A 14,072-nucleotide genomic window follows, 5' to 3' on the forward strand; every position below is an offset into this window, starting at 1 on the left:
AATAAAATATACAAATTTGAAAAAATCTAAGCCAATATCGCATGGGAATTGGAAGCCGTGAGGCGACTCCTATAAATACGTACGATTTCTTGTTACAAATTTGGTATCGGGGAAAATATGTCTTCAGGTATATTAAACAAAAGACTGCTTTGGCTTAATTTTTATACCTGTTACTCGTAAAAGTAAAAGGGTATACTAGATTCGTTGAAAAGTATGTAACAGGCAGAAGGAAGCGTTTCCGACCATATAAAGTATATATATTTTTGATCAGGATCAATAGCCGAGTCGATCTGGCCATGTCCGTCTGTCCGTCTGCCTGTCCGTCCGTATGAACGTCGAGATCTCAGGAACTACTAAAGCTAGAAAGATTAGATTAAGCACACAGACTCCAGGGATATAGACGCAGCGCAAGTTTGTCGATTCATGTTGCCACGCCCACTCAGTGTTGAAGACTCTCCTTCGCACTTCCACTAGCTAAGTAACGGGTATCAGAAAGTCGGGGAACTCGAATATAGCGTTCTATCTTGATTGAGTTTGAAGTATATAGCTCTGGCGTAATTGATATGATCCGTGGAAATGCAAATGCTGTTGGTAGTAGGTAGGTGGACGAATACCTTAATCACCATTTGTCTGAATGCGTAATCTACTTTCTTCGGGGATTTACGGTGCAACTTGTGTAGGCATTTCCTCTTCGCCATCCTTGGCAATATTTCCACCCGACTCTCTGCATTGTAGCCCTCCAATCCTACAAAAGCTGCTCAATTTACTTCTGCGCAATAGAATGGTTTCCTATATGGTTTCCTATATGCACCCCACCATAAAAGAGAACCTTCAATTGTTGATGCAGCTGCCCGAAGTACAGCTGTATATACCTATGTGCACAATGAATAAATCCATGTCTTGGGCAAGTCTTCAGTTACCTTGCCCGGGGCAATGTGAGCATTGCAGAAAATGTCAAAGGTCATAAGCGGCTATTATGCGGCCCAAGACAAAGGGTCGCTTGGGATGCATTCAGACAGGCAACCAGGCAGCCAGAGATTTTTACGGGGAAGGAAAAGGAGCGGAAAAACAAAGAAGGTGAGGGAAAACCCGGTCCACAGGCTTAAGTCACAGTTAATGAAGCGAGCTTGCAACTACCAGTGGTTGGTGGTGCATGGGTATTTCCCTTCGTTTTCGGCCCTATTTACAAGACGGTTGAGTTAAGCCACCCTTGAGGAATAAGCGCAGGCGCAGCTGTTCCGATTCGCTCGAGAAACTTAGGAACTGCGCAACTCTGGAACCGTTCCCATCGAGTAGCCATCGGGGATAAGGCGGTGCCAAGGGACACGTGTGCGTAATCAGCGTCGCAAGAATCCATCGGATTGCGTGGCAGCCCTCACCACTTTTTTTTTTTTCTTCGAGGAGGTTCAGCATGAGAAAATTCCACCACATAGAAATCAAAACGAGTTCTATGGGGTTGGCATGAAAAATGTAAACAATTTCCGCATCCTATAGGTACAGGCTTTTTTTAATGCACATACAAGATATGACGTCCTCTAAAACCGAAGTTTTCAGAATTATCAAGCTGCTTTGTAATGATGAAACTGTACACTTCTACATTTTAGATCAGAATTTCATTTATTATTTTTTTACAGCTAATGTGACCATAAATGTATACCTTTTCTTAATAAATGGATAAAGTAGTTGATACACAAAAAGGTTTTGGTTACATTCAAGTATGAGTCTATATAGACTATTTATTAAAAAATATCTTTAAAAAAGCTCGGAATAAAATCCACGTTCAATAACGCCTATAATCAAATGTCTATGAAGGTTTGAAAAGACTGAGTGTAACGATATTTCCCGTCTTAAAACCCATTAATAAATAAGGTATGGTATATAAGATTTATATAATCTCATACAAAAACGCGAAAGATATAACACAAAATATTTGATATTTAGTCGGAGTGTGCCCGAAAGAGATTTCGAAAACACCTCCGGCTGTGTTGTGTGCAACGTGTATTGATTATATTTCGAATCGGATCTTAGCTAAGGTATATAATTTATAATAGTTCGATAGAGTAGTTGGTACAAAGGAATAGCCTAGATGTTGCGTGCCTTGAGCACCTGCTTCTGCGGCGGACTGGGCACGTTCTCCTTGCCGGCGAACAGGACAGTCTTTTTGGGAGTACTGGCCGCCGAGCGAGGTGTTCGTGGCGTGTGGGGGGTGCGCGGACTGCGCGGGGTGTGCGGCGCCGCCTTGGGAGTGCGGGGGGCGGGACGGGGCGAGCACTTGCCGGCGGAAAGGAGCTCGCTGATCTCGCTGGTGCTGTCCTGGCGCACGCACTTCTCCGAGGAGTTGAGCAGCCACGAGGTGATCTTCTCGCAGTCGGATCGCAGCTCCGAGTCGCACAGCAGATCCTCGATCTTCTCCAGATCGGTGGTGTTCGAGCGGTTGGCTTTGCCAGGTGTTCCCAGCAGGGAGGCGGATGCCGGTTGCTTGGACTTGAGGGCAATGTTCTCCAACTTGAGCTGCTCGCACTCCTCGCGGACCTTCACAAGCATTTGCTCCTTGTTGTCCAGCTCCAGCTGGGCGAACTGCAGCACAGTGGCGAACTCATCGAGCGCCTTCTTCATGTCCACCATATAGGCCTCGCGCGTCTCGTCCTTGCGGCGCAGCTCGTGGTAGTGGGCCAGTTGGGCGTCGCCATCGATGCGCTCCTGGAACGAGTTTGCAATCTGATTGAATTTAGCCAACGTCTCCGCCTCGCCGGCGAGCAGCTCGTGGAGCAAGGACTCCTTTAACGATACCTCGCTCTGCAGCGTCTGGGAGGAAGATCTCAGTGCGTTGAGCGCATCCTGGCTCTCGGTCAATTGCTGGCGCAGTTGCTCTGCGTCCGCCTGCAACACCAGATAGCTCTGCTCCAGAGCTCCCTTGGCCAGCTGCACCGATTCGAGCTCCGCACGGTACTGCTCCACGTCCGCATCGGACTTCTTTAGACGCTCCATCAGTATGTTGACGGTGGCTCGAGTGTTGGTCAAAGTCAACTGATAGTTGTACTTCTCGGTGATCGTCTTGGCCATGTCCTGCTTAAGCTGCACCAGCTGCTGCTGCAGTGCGTCGCTCAGCTGGATGTAGTAGTCGATGCCGTTGCGCAACTGGTCCTCGCACTTCTGCAGCTTCTCGTCGCGCATGCGCAGCATATCATTAGTGGTCTCCAGCAGTACCATCACGTCCTGCTTCTCCAGCTCGATCTTGATCAGCTCGTTCTCGGCCAGCTTCTGGCGCTTGTCCAGCTCGGCGCGCCAGTAGCTCTTCTCGCGCTCCACAGCGCTCTCCAGGTCACTCTCAACCTGCTGCTGCACCTTGGCCACCGCCTGCTGCTGCTCGGTGTGGCGCGCCTGTTCCCGGCACAACTGGCGGATAGTGTCGCAGTGAGCATCGATCTCGCAGTTCTTGTCGAGGAGCTCGTCTTGCAGCGAGCGGATCAGGGTGCACTTGTTGGCCAAGTCGTTCTTCAGGGTGTTGCGCTCCACCTTCAGACACTCCAGTTCCGCCTGACAGCTCTTGGCCTCCTGAGCGTAGGACAGGGCATCCTGTTCGATCTGCTGCTTCAGCTGGACCACGTCGGCCAACAGGGAGGCATTGCTCTTCTGGAGATTCTCCACCAGCTCAATGTTCTCGGCAGTCTTGGCCTGTTCCAGGCTGCAGTGCTCGCGAGCCTGAGCCACGTCTCCTTGAAGGGCAGAGAGTTGTGCTTGCAACTGCTCCTCCACCTTTTGACGATCGTCATTCGCCGCCTGGAGCAGCTCGTTGGCTAGACGCAGTGCCTCGCTCTCGGCAACCAACGCCTCCACTTGGCTCTCATGCTCCTCGCGCTGCTGCTGCAACTGATGCTCCATGACGGCCAAACGCTCCAGGAGATCAGCGTGCTCCTGGCCCATCTGCTCGTTCAAAGCTTTGTGCGACAAATTCTCAGTGGTCAGGGCTTCAATGAGCTGGTCCGTCTTGTTGGTGGCCAACTCATGCTCCTCGCGCAACTTGGCCTCGGCTTCCTTTAACTGATCCACATGGCGGCGCAGTACGTCCAGTTGGCTCAACTGGCTCTCAATCAGCTCGTTCTTGTGACGGATTTCGTACTGGAGTGCCTCCTTGCCCTTTAGACGACTGGCGGACTTGGCCTCCTTCACGGGTGTGGTGGCTGCCGAATGCAGCGGAGTGGATGCCGCTGTTGAGGCGCCACTTCCGCTTCCGGTGGCCGTATCTGTGTGACTGGGTGTCGGACGGAAGCGCAGGCGCTGCGGCAACGAAGGAGTACGGAAGAGGCGTAATCCCTTGGACTTTTTGTCCTCCTTGGGAATGGCGAATTCCTTGGCCTCCTTCGAGCTCGACGCGAAGCGCACGGCGTCCTTGAAGAACTTTTCGATCTGCTCCTTGCGCTCCGGTTGAACGGTGGGCGGAGCAGCGGCTGCCGAAGACGCGGTGGGCGTGGCACTGCCCGCCGATCCCGCCGAGCTGTTGGACGCAGCCGGCGACCCGCAGATGGCCACATCCACGTCGTTGAAACGCTTTAGCTTAGCCTTGGAGAAAGACATTTTCGAACTGCTTTTTCGTTTTTTTGAACTTTCGGTTTAACTCGGTAACGATTATTTTTGGTATTTTTCTTAATATCTCAATAACAACGCTCGTTTAACTTTTGAAATAACAATAACTCAACGATTAAACATAAACACAACTTTAACTTTCGGTTTGGTTATCTTTTCCTTATGTTTTTGGGTAAACTGTTTAACAATATCGTAGTCTGTAGTCGTTTTTAATTTTTCTGTACTTTGTGGTCTGTTCTGTTCTACACTAAACCCGCTACCCGTTGCTACCCGCTTCGCTGTACCTACGCGTTCCGCTGTCAAAACCTAACTGAGCTCACCTTCTGTCCAAGATCTCTGAGGCAGACATCTCCTCCAGCTGGAGTGAGCGAGCGAAAGAGGGATGGGTAGAGTGTCAGAACGAGACAGAGCCAGGGGAGGCACAGAAAACAACCCTCGAGCAGGGGTCGCTTCAACGATCCTGTATTGCTTCACCTATGTGGGTTATACCCTATATGTCAGGTTGGGTATTTTAGAGACCTTAAAACGATAACTGTCTATATGTGCGGTGTTATATGTCTCATATGGATCTGTGGACACAGGAAACATAGTCACAAATGCACGCTTTTAAGTTGTCTAGAACTGCATAGAAGAAGCTCTATACAAGTTCTTATTCTTTAATCAGTCTGATGTTAATTCATGAATAAGAATACCATTTTTACAAGGCATCGTTTTTTAGATCTCGATACCTTTAAATTAAAATTGTACTTGTACTATAATCTCCCAAAAATACTCTCCTAAGAGTATCTAGAATTCAGATAAGCCGAGTTACTTCTTTTCTCATTTCTAGATTTGGTGGTGGTTCGTGCCAGAGTCCTTGATCCCCTGGTCGTCTTATCTGTGTGTTTGTCAAGACGTCGGCCTCGTGTATGTGAAGGAAATGTTTTCATTTTAGCGCGCGCAAATGTTGCAATTGTAGCTCAAGACAGCACGAGGAGGGTTCGAGATCGGAGTTCGGAGTGGGGGTAGGAAGATGGTTAGGGGTGGAGATAGGACCACGGGGTTCCGCATTCCCTGGCTTAAATACATATAGGAAATGTGCCGTGGCCGACGAGCAGAGACATACGCACTCACATCTGCCTGGGCTTCTCCTTCCCTTTGAGGACTACAAGTAAATGCGATTGCTTTCGAGGATAGCGAGGCTACGAGTGAGTACAAGGATATGAGTTGATGGCTGGATGGGCTGCCTTATCCGTTAGCTCCAACCCAGCTGGCAGCCAGCATAATTTGTTAATTCGATACGAAATCCGATGCCAGCATAATTAAAGGAAAATGCGTCGGAAATGGGCGAGTTGCGCCTGCGCAATGAGTTGAATGGCATTGAGGCGAATTGAATTGCATGGAAAATGGAAAGGCGTCGGGAGAACTGATTTTTCAGGTGATATCACCAAGCAGTTGTGCAATCGACCGTCCTTAATTTGGATAGGGACCCTCATGACATCCTGCTGGTCCTGCGGTGGCTGCCTGTGTATCCTGCCATTTTTCGGCTTCTTCTTTCCAGTGAGTTTGTCACAACTGCCAACTGCTCAGCTGGTTTTTCCTTTGATGGCAAACAATGGTCGGCAGATTCTAGCAACTGGGAGGTGATTATTCTAGGTTAAAGCAAACAGGCATGAAATTCTGGGTGGGTCAGCCACACACAGCTGTGCCAAAGACAAGAAAAAAATAATTGACATAAGGAAAGATAATAGAGGGCTCCATAGATCAATGGATATCGTCTGGAAATCGATAAAATATCAATAATCAATAAGTAATTTTTAATTGATATGGGTTCTTCATAACCTGTGTAAGTTTATATACAGCACGTATCTATTATAAGGTAATATTTTCCCACTTATAAATATTCATTTTGAAAATACTTAGATTTCGTTGAACAGTTTCATGTTTTGTTGCCTTTTTCGAACTCTCTTATAATAAAAATGGAAGTTGTACGAGAAAGGGGTTTCACAATTGGCTGATCCGATGATGTTCAGCACAGTAATATAAATGATGTTAATGACATTTACCCTACGCAGCGACACCTTCAACCATATTTTCCCATGCCTGGCCATGCATAAATGCTATTCATTGAACGCGCTATAAGGTAACGCGATCTGATGGTTCCATGGGATCCATTCTCCCTTCTTCGCACTCTCCTGTTCCAGAACCAATGTCATCACAACACTAAGTGAGTGCAACAAAGGACTGACTTGGCCCCTGATGACTAAAAGGGTTTCGCACCCTCAAGGCATACAAAACGCAACTAAAGGACGAGTACGTGGACCTGAGTCACTGACCTTCGAGCGACGTCCCGATGAAGCTTTGCAGGAAAGGATCCAGGAAACCGGACCCACGACTTTGGATCGGGTTTTTCCCGACCAGATAAACTAGCTGCTACTACGGTAACTAAGAAGGGGCACACGGAAACAACATAACTAAAGCCATGTTCTATCGGCACATAAGCCAATTAAGCAGGGTGTTATAAATATCAATACATAGGTCGCGACCAGGGAAAGATCCTGATGCCAGTGTGTGGTACTCACCGCTGAAAGAGCAATGTCTTGGCAAAGGCGTACAGCTCGATGTCCAGGCTGTTGAGCTTGTCGATGCGACGCTTTTGGTCGGGTCGAAGATTCTGGACAGCAGTCGCCGAGATTGTGGTGTTGTGCTGCTCGAAGGGAATGGCGAAACGCAGGTTGAAAGTCTCCTCGAAAATGTACTGGGACATCTAAATGCAAACGGGAAATTACAATTAGATATAGTCTTTGGAGTTCACTATAGAAACTCGCCTTTTGATATTCAGTCAGTCCAAAGTAGGCCATGGCGGCTAGATTGCGCTTTGCGCTGGCAAGCATCACGCGATCCCGCTCGTGAGCGGGCATCGAGGACTTGTTGTAACAGCCGACGAGGGCGAGGTCGGCCAGCATGCGGGTCTGCCGGTTAGCCGCCAGATTGGACTCGCAGCCGGCGAACTGGTCGAGATCCACGTCCAGCCAGTCCTTGCCCTTGTAGCAAGCGGGCAGCTCGGCGGCGGTGGCCTGGCGACCCAGGCACCAGTGGCGTGATCCCTTCCAGGTGGCGCCACGCCGCACATGTCGATACTCGGACATGTAGCGGGCAATGGGTTGTCGCAGCAGCGAAATGTAGAAGTACCGCCGCTTGGCCGTCTCCCCTTCGTTCTTGTCCAGCTCCACGTCCACGCAGCTGGTGAGCTCGGTCCAGTCGGCGTGGAGGCCGCACTTCCAGCCCGTCGAGTAGCGGGAAAAGAGCCAGTTCTCATTGCGATGCGGTCGGAAGCAGTAGCAACGCTTCCTTTGCCGCTGGCACTCACAGGGACGCTGGATATGATTGGAAAACATATCAGTTACTGGAGCTCATTTTGGGATATGTATATCAGTTACTCACCTTTAGGTCCAGATCCCTGACCAAATGGCGGCCAAACGAGGTGCCGCCCGTCTTCTGGATGTGCAGGAAGACCATCACGTCGTGGCCATCCATGTCGAACTGAAAATCATCGTTAAGCACATCCTCGTAACTCAGCCCTGCATTGGCGATGATGTTTTGCGGGGCGGAGGACTTGGAGGCCATAGCCGTGATGCCGCCCACACTGTTGCCATTGCCGTTCGCATTGCCATTAATGCTGTTGGCCTGATGGAGTGGGAGCTCATTATAGGCGAGGATATCCGAGGACTGCAGTATGACGGCACGTTTGGATAGGGCACATACCTGCGGTTACGAAGAGGAGGAAAAACATTAAATATTACACAGAGTTCAATGGGAAGGAATACCGACACGCCCTATACCCATTAAATAAAGCTCTTAATTCCCATTTCAATGTATGGAGTAAGTCCATTTTTATTTAATGTACTTCACTCAGGGTGCAAGAATATTTCACGCTCTCTCAACTTTAATTTTTAATACCGCCAAGGGCCTTAAAAGTAAATTTATTGGCTGCAAAAACTGCAAAAAGTTCGCAAATGTGTGCGCGGCGAGGTGTTTACTCTGCGCATTAATTAAATGCACAACAGAATTAAATGCATATTTTTGGCTCAACACAGGTTACTCCTCCAACTACACGCAACTTAATTTAACGCAGAGTGAATGGAGGCTTGTGGAATTTTCCCACTCCGTTCGCATTTTCCTTTTTTCCTTTGTATGCGCACTTTATTTACTTGGTGGAATGTGTACTTTTATTGATGGCACGCACTCAAGGCTTATTAATATCGAACATGAGTTTATCCCCATTTTACTGCACTCACAACAATTACATTGGATATGAGCTGTTTAAAGATATTTAATATTTACTTGCCATTATTTCAATGGAGGTGGATAAAAGTGCAAACAGCTAAAGAGCTAAAGGATAGTAAACGTTTTGTGGCATATCTTCAGGCTGTGAAAAAAATGACTATCAAATTTGGGGTATAGTTTTCAATTGAAATATTCATATTCCTGGATTCCAACTGGATTGTTTGCTTTTCCTAATTGGATTTACAACAGGATAGGCCATAGTTATAAAAACCAATATGTCAATATTTTGAACTAAGAATGTATATGCCCGTGGTTGATTATATGAAACCATCAACAAACAATTAAATTTTTCGTAAATATATATTAACAGTCGCCGTGTGTAGTCTCCTGGGGCGCTTTGGCACTACGTAAACTTCTGTCCACATTGATAAGCTCTTATTTCAAGTTGATGGTAGATTTGTTTAACTTTAGTTTGTTTTTTAGAACACATATAGCAATATTCAAGCATTTTAGGACGTCGACTTTTTGCATTTCAAAACTTTATAATTAGAATAAGTTTTGCGCCTTGTTGTTGTCATTATTCGTCAATTTTCCCCTCAGCCAGGCCTGAATAGAAGATAAAACAAGACCTCAGTTGTCCACAAGCCAGGGACTGCCACACATACACATAGTCACACTCAGCAATCAAACTAGACGAAAGTTTCTCGATTAAAATGAGCAACTTTTGTGAAATTCTCTTATCTAACAATTTCCGCTGCTTAGTTGAACCAAAATGAGCAAAGCACGCAACAAGAAAAGCGGGGAAAAACAAGAAACAACCGAGGAAAACTCAGCTCATTAGACAATTGGCAGGCAGGCGGAATCGTTGCTGGCCATAAGGAATTAAGAGCTCCTGGGTTGCCAAGGCCTTTCGTCCTCCCAATCATTAAGTCTTTGCTCCATCGAACTCAGTGCGAGTGGAACCATGAATGCATGTAAGCTTGTTTCCACAAAAGTTCACCATTTAAATGTCCAGCAAAAAAGGGTGATGGAAGAGGGGAAATACCCAGTGGTTAGGTGTGCTGCCCTGGGGCGAAAAGTTTTGAATTTATTGTGGCCGCCACCACAGCGCACCAATTTGATATTACAAAAAAAAAGAAGAAAGGAAAGGATATCGGGGGATATCGTTGGGGCCTGGCAAGGACTCTTTACCCTAATCCCCTTTGTGGCTCTCGTTCCGTTTATTTGTTTCTTATTTATTGTTGTCAAGTTGTTTAGTGGCTCAAGTCAGTTACTAGCACTTGAAATGAGCTTTTAAAAACAAGATTTCTTTTGAGCAGAACGCATTAAATGCGAGACAGTGTGTCCAGCGGCTTAATGACGACCAATAAATTCAAAACATAGTAAATTTATATGGACCACGTAAGTTCGCATTAAATATACAATTTGGTGAGTCGAAAATGAGAGGAAAGTCTACCACTAATGGGTCATTTAATTTTGTTTTCGGTGCTACAGCGACATAACTAAAATGGAATTCACCCAGAAGGCCCACAGCTTCCACAACGAAAAAATGATAATAATAATAGCTGTTTTGTGTCCGGCAACGTGTGAGCACTTTGCCCAGACGTTAATTGCTTTTATTCCCCGAAAATCGGTGCCCAGTCTTGTGAAATAATATAATAACAACCATTATGTGGTAAATTTGTTAGTAATTTATGCGTATTGGACGCACACACAGCGGAAGTATAAACATTTAATTCAGCTTAGCGGAAATGCAAAATGATGTGTGCACTTTTTTTTTGGCATTTCCGTTGGGAAATCAAATTGAGAGCCAATAGAAATTTACAAAATACGAGTATGCTAAATAATTGATAGACACGACGAGGCCAAAATTTTCACTGAGTTTGCATTCAAAATATATTCCGATTCCACCCAATAATGACGGAATAATTTGAAAGCACATTTTTTTTAGTAATCTGAAAGGATGTAATTCAATTTGCATGGCCAGTCCCTAGTTGAAAGATTACAATGTGCATTTTCTATGCGTAATCCACTAAATTACCCAGAACAGTGAATTTGATTCCTTGGGGGCAGTACCGGTTTTGTTAAATATAATAACATCAACAATCAACCGAACAGGTTGACATCATAAAATGTCTGATCTTGCTGGTGATTGCATTCATAAAAGCCAACAAAGCAGCCATTTAACTTCGGCATGAGCATGACGAGAGCCAGCAATAAAAACATGCTGAAAAATAAAAATGCTCGGCTATAATTTCCATGAAGTAAAGTCCAAGCAAACAAATGACACACATCAAAAGCCACAGCTAAAGTCAAAAAAACGTAAAAGAACGAAAGAAACTGCGGCTAAATTAATATTTATGTTGTAGAAGCAGCACAGATTTAAGATTGTTCGCTTTATGAACTGGCAGCCGGCCACAAAAACCAGATCCTCCAACATCAGAAGGAAGTTCCCTAGAAATGGGGTCAGGACACCGACGAAGTCGTAAATCTCGAGCACCGCAAAAATCAACAATAAAACTTTCGCTGCCAAAAACGTTGAATTCCCAAGATACAATTCCGTGCCATTGTCGTTAAAGAAAAGAGAGCTACAACTGAGTCGGGAAAGAGCCATAGAAATGGAGCACGCAGAACAAGTCTGTAAAAATCTCGGAGCATGTGAATTGACAAAGACCTTTGGAATGTAGAATGGCCATTGGCAATAAAGTTAAAATCTCTACAATTTGTTTTATATCTTATATGGTGTAAACATATTTTCTAAAAACTGTATCCCATGTAAACTGGGATGTACGTACAATTAATTAAGTTTATTATACGTGCTTGTTTGGAAAGGCATGAATTTGAATTTAAATGAAATATGATTAAGTACACTTTAAAAAATGGGAACGCTAAGCTGGCGCACTGGCATTTTGCACTCCAGGACGGAAATGCATCGGTAATCGAGATCATGGCGAATATATCCAAACTTGCAGCCACATCCAAGTCGACACCTTTTTATGAAAACGCAAAGGGGCTCTTCGATGTAGGGATGCGAACATTTGGGCTCAGTGCAGAGTAAGCAGGCTCGCTCCTCGTTTTCCCCGCAGGCTAAAGGAGTAGAGACACACAGTTCCTGTGACTTCGGTTTATGCAACTTTTTGTCTTACCTACGTTGACTTAACGGGGAAACTACGGAACGACCCATCAGAATAAATAGAGAAAAAACCTTCAAAGTTATTTGCCGATGCAACATGGGCGTTGTGCGAGATGAGATGTTAAACTAAGAGCAAGCGTTCTAGGCCATTAGGCAAAAGAAATCGTTTTCATGGGACAATTAGCTACGGCGTAAAAATTATAAAAAATAATGGGTTTAAGAATATATAAAGCAAATGTTAGTAACATGTGGTTTCCTTTACAAATTGTTATCCATTTCCTTTGGAATTTAACTTTATAATAAATAAAATTCAACAACGTGAATTCTGATTACAATAAACAACAAACTACAAGTAAGTACAAGTAAGTTCGCTCAAAAGCCACATTCCGCTGCATTCAATGGTGTCATTGGTTAGCTACAAAAGCTGTGGGCATCCACTCCAATCCATTCCAATGGTCAACAGCCACTCGGACGTACAAATATTCGCAGACAGATAATTAAAGTGTTCCGCCAAAGGGCTATTTAAGTCGTCATTCAGGCCGGCAGAGGTAAACAGCATACCCAAAAGCCCTTGTGCTGCGTAGATAAAGCTGAACTATGACCTATGCCTCGAACAGGGATTTCGGAAAACGAAAAGGTAAAAATATTACCCAAACTGGCCAACCGAATGATAAATGAGGGTAGGGCCCTGCATTTGATTATCATTCGAACAAATATGCAGCTAAAATTGCGTTGGCGGGTGGAATTTGCAACGAAAATCGTGTAGATTGCGGTCATAGCAGGGTTTAAGGTATTGGCATGCCAGCAACCCCCAGTTCTCCTGACTTTGTGTGGGTTTTGGCCAAGTCACGCCGTTAGCGAGCGAAGTAAATATTTTATTGCCTGCTTTTGAGCGCTGCTCATTTGCTCCTGCCAATTGCTTCCCTATGGGCACTTGTTTAATTTGCTCCGATGGTGGACAATGACCCTACCAGAGAGTCTTCTCTTCTACGGTACACATTTCAATTAAAGACTTAGTTGCACATCGTGGGAACCAAGAAAGTGGTCTGTCACTCAGTTGGCAGGCAATTCGTTTAAGAGCAGACGGCCGCCATGGCTCGCCTATTTTTTGTACAGCAAAAACCATTGACAATTTGCATAAATAAACCATTCTACGTTATTTTTTCATTCCCCCATTGACCCCTTTTCTTCGTAACCTATTTTTTTTCAAGGATTCTCCTTCAGCAGAACGATTGAGCGGCAGCTAATATTTTTGCCCTTTTTTTGTGGGCCAACAACGGCGAGTTGGAGGAACAATAATAGCTGCGGCAACAGCAGGACACAGATTGCGATGATGGGGCCGCATGGAGCGTAGGAGCATTTTTAGTTTGGCCTTCTCGCAGACGATGATGTGAGATTGGGGCCCCAACGCTGCCATAACTTTGAAGAAGCCGTGGCGAATGAAATGAAATATGAAGGGGCTTGGATTGGCCATCAAGTGAACAGATCCTTTTCAGTAGTACGCAGTACTTGGGGCCCATAATCGCTGGCACTTAAAGGTTTTCGGCTGAAAAAGGCAAATAAATTGATTCTCCTTGAGATAGTACTCCCTTATCATGGCTTTTTATTTTCCACCTTCCTGATGTCTTTATTCCGTTGTGACCACTTTTCCCGGATGGTGTAGACCATGATTGAGAAGCTGTTGGCTTTCGAATGTTTGCCATTTCATTTATCAAAGTGTCGTTTTGTCCGGGGTCCTCGAACTTGCCATTTCTGCGACCTGTCACCTATAACTATTTCTGATTTTAGACATTAAATCACTGACAGTTGCTTATGTTTTCAATGGCTTTTCTATTGCATGTGAAGGGAAGAACTCCTCCAGAAACCTAATTGAATTATGGTTGGGCCATTTATTATTTCCATTTTGGTTTTTTTTCAGTTTTGTTTCGCCTAAGAGCTCGAAACGTTGAAAGCTAATCTATTTTAAGTGGCTGTAAAGCATTCAAGGATGTGGGAATGCGTTTGTGTGAGTGTTTCTTTAATGAAATGTAGCATAATATTTCCATTTCGTCCTGGACATGTGTGTATGTGTGATAAGCGTGTAAATCCC

General features: G+C 45.3%; 3 protein-coding genes and 1 long non-coding RNA gene across 9 annotated transcripts in view; 1 reads left to right on the forward strand and 3 right to left on the reverse strand.

The window, feature by feature from the left end:
- The window catches only part of LOC6535750 (heparan-sulfate 6-O-sulfotransferase 3-B), an 84,867-nt gene that overhangs the window by 1,279 nt on the left and 69,516 nt on the right, over positions 1-14,072 (reverse strand). For 3 of the 4 annotated variants that reach the window (XM_039376665.2, XM_039376666.2, XM_039376668.2), the window contains 3 exons: positions 8,008-8,328; positions 7,392-7,940; positions 7,146-7,330 (listed from right to left, as the gene is read on the reverse strand). In XM_039376665.2, the coding sequence (XP_039232599.1) occupies positions 7,146-7,330; positions 7,392-7,940; positions 8,008-8,328 (1,055 nt within the window). The remainder of the gene's footprint in view (positions 1-7,145; positions 7,331-7,391; positions 7,941-8,007; positions 8,329-14,072) is intronic. The other variant, XM_039376667.2, reaches the window with a different exon arrangement.
- LOC26534584 (early endosome antigen 1) lies at positions 1,982-5,225 on the reverse strand. Of its 3 annotated transcripts, none has more exons than XM_015191845.3 (2): positions 2,791-5,224; positions 1,982-2,718 (listed from the first exon to the last, which is right to left on the reverse strand). In XM_015191845.3, exons 1-2 carry the CDS (start codon positions 4,573-4,575, stop codon positions 2,083-2,085), a joined length of 2,421 nt encoding a protein of 806 aa, XP_015047331.1. In that variant the 5' UTR covers positions 4,576-5,224; the 3' UTR covers positions 1,982-2,082. The 3 variants fall into 3 exon arrangements, with proteins under 3 accessions (XP_015047331.1, XP_015047333.1, XP_015047332.1); XM_015191847.3 differs by having other exon boundaries at positions 1,982-2,700; positions 2,791-5,223; XM_015191846.3 differs by having other exon boundaries at positions 1,982-5,225.
- On the reverse strand, positions 11,643-12,118 carry LOC26536260. Its single transcript, XM_015189372.3, has 2 exons — positions 12,001-12,118; positions 11,643-11,937 (listed from the first exon to the last, which is right to left on the reverse strand). The coding sequence occupies exons 1-2, from the start codon at positions 12,080-12,082 to the stop codon at positions 11,723-11,725; spliced, it is 297 nt and encodes a 98-aa protein (XP_015044858.1). The 5' UTR covers positions 12,083-12,118; the 3' UTR covers positions 11,643-11,722.
- Positions 12,170-13,576, forward strand: LOC120322020. The gene is made up of 2 exons (XR_005561769.2): positions 12,170-12,335; positions 13,195-13,576. It is a non-coding gene; the product is annotated as an uncharacterized LOC120322020 (long non-coding RNA).

The sequence above is a fragment of the Drosophila yakuba genome, chromosome 3R, assembly GCF_016746365.2.
Source record: "Drosophila yakuba strain Tai18E2 chromosome 3R, Prin_Dyak_Tai18E2_2.1, whole genome shotgun sequence".
In the NCBI taxonomy this organism is placed as follows: Eukaryota; Metazoa; Arthropoda; class Insecta; order Diptera; family Drosophilidae; genus Drosophila; species Drosophila yakuba.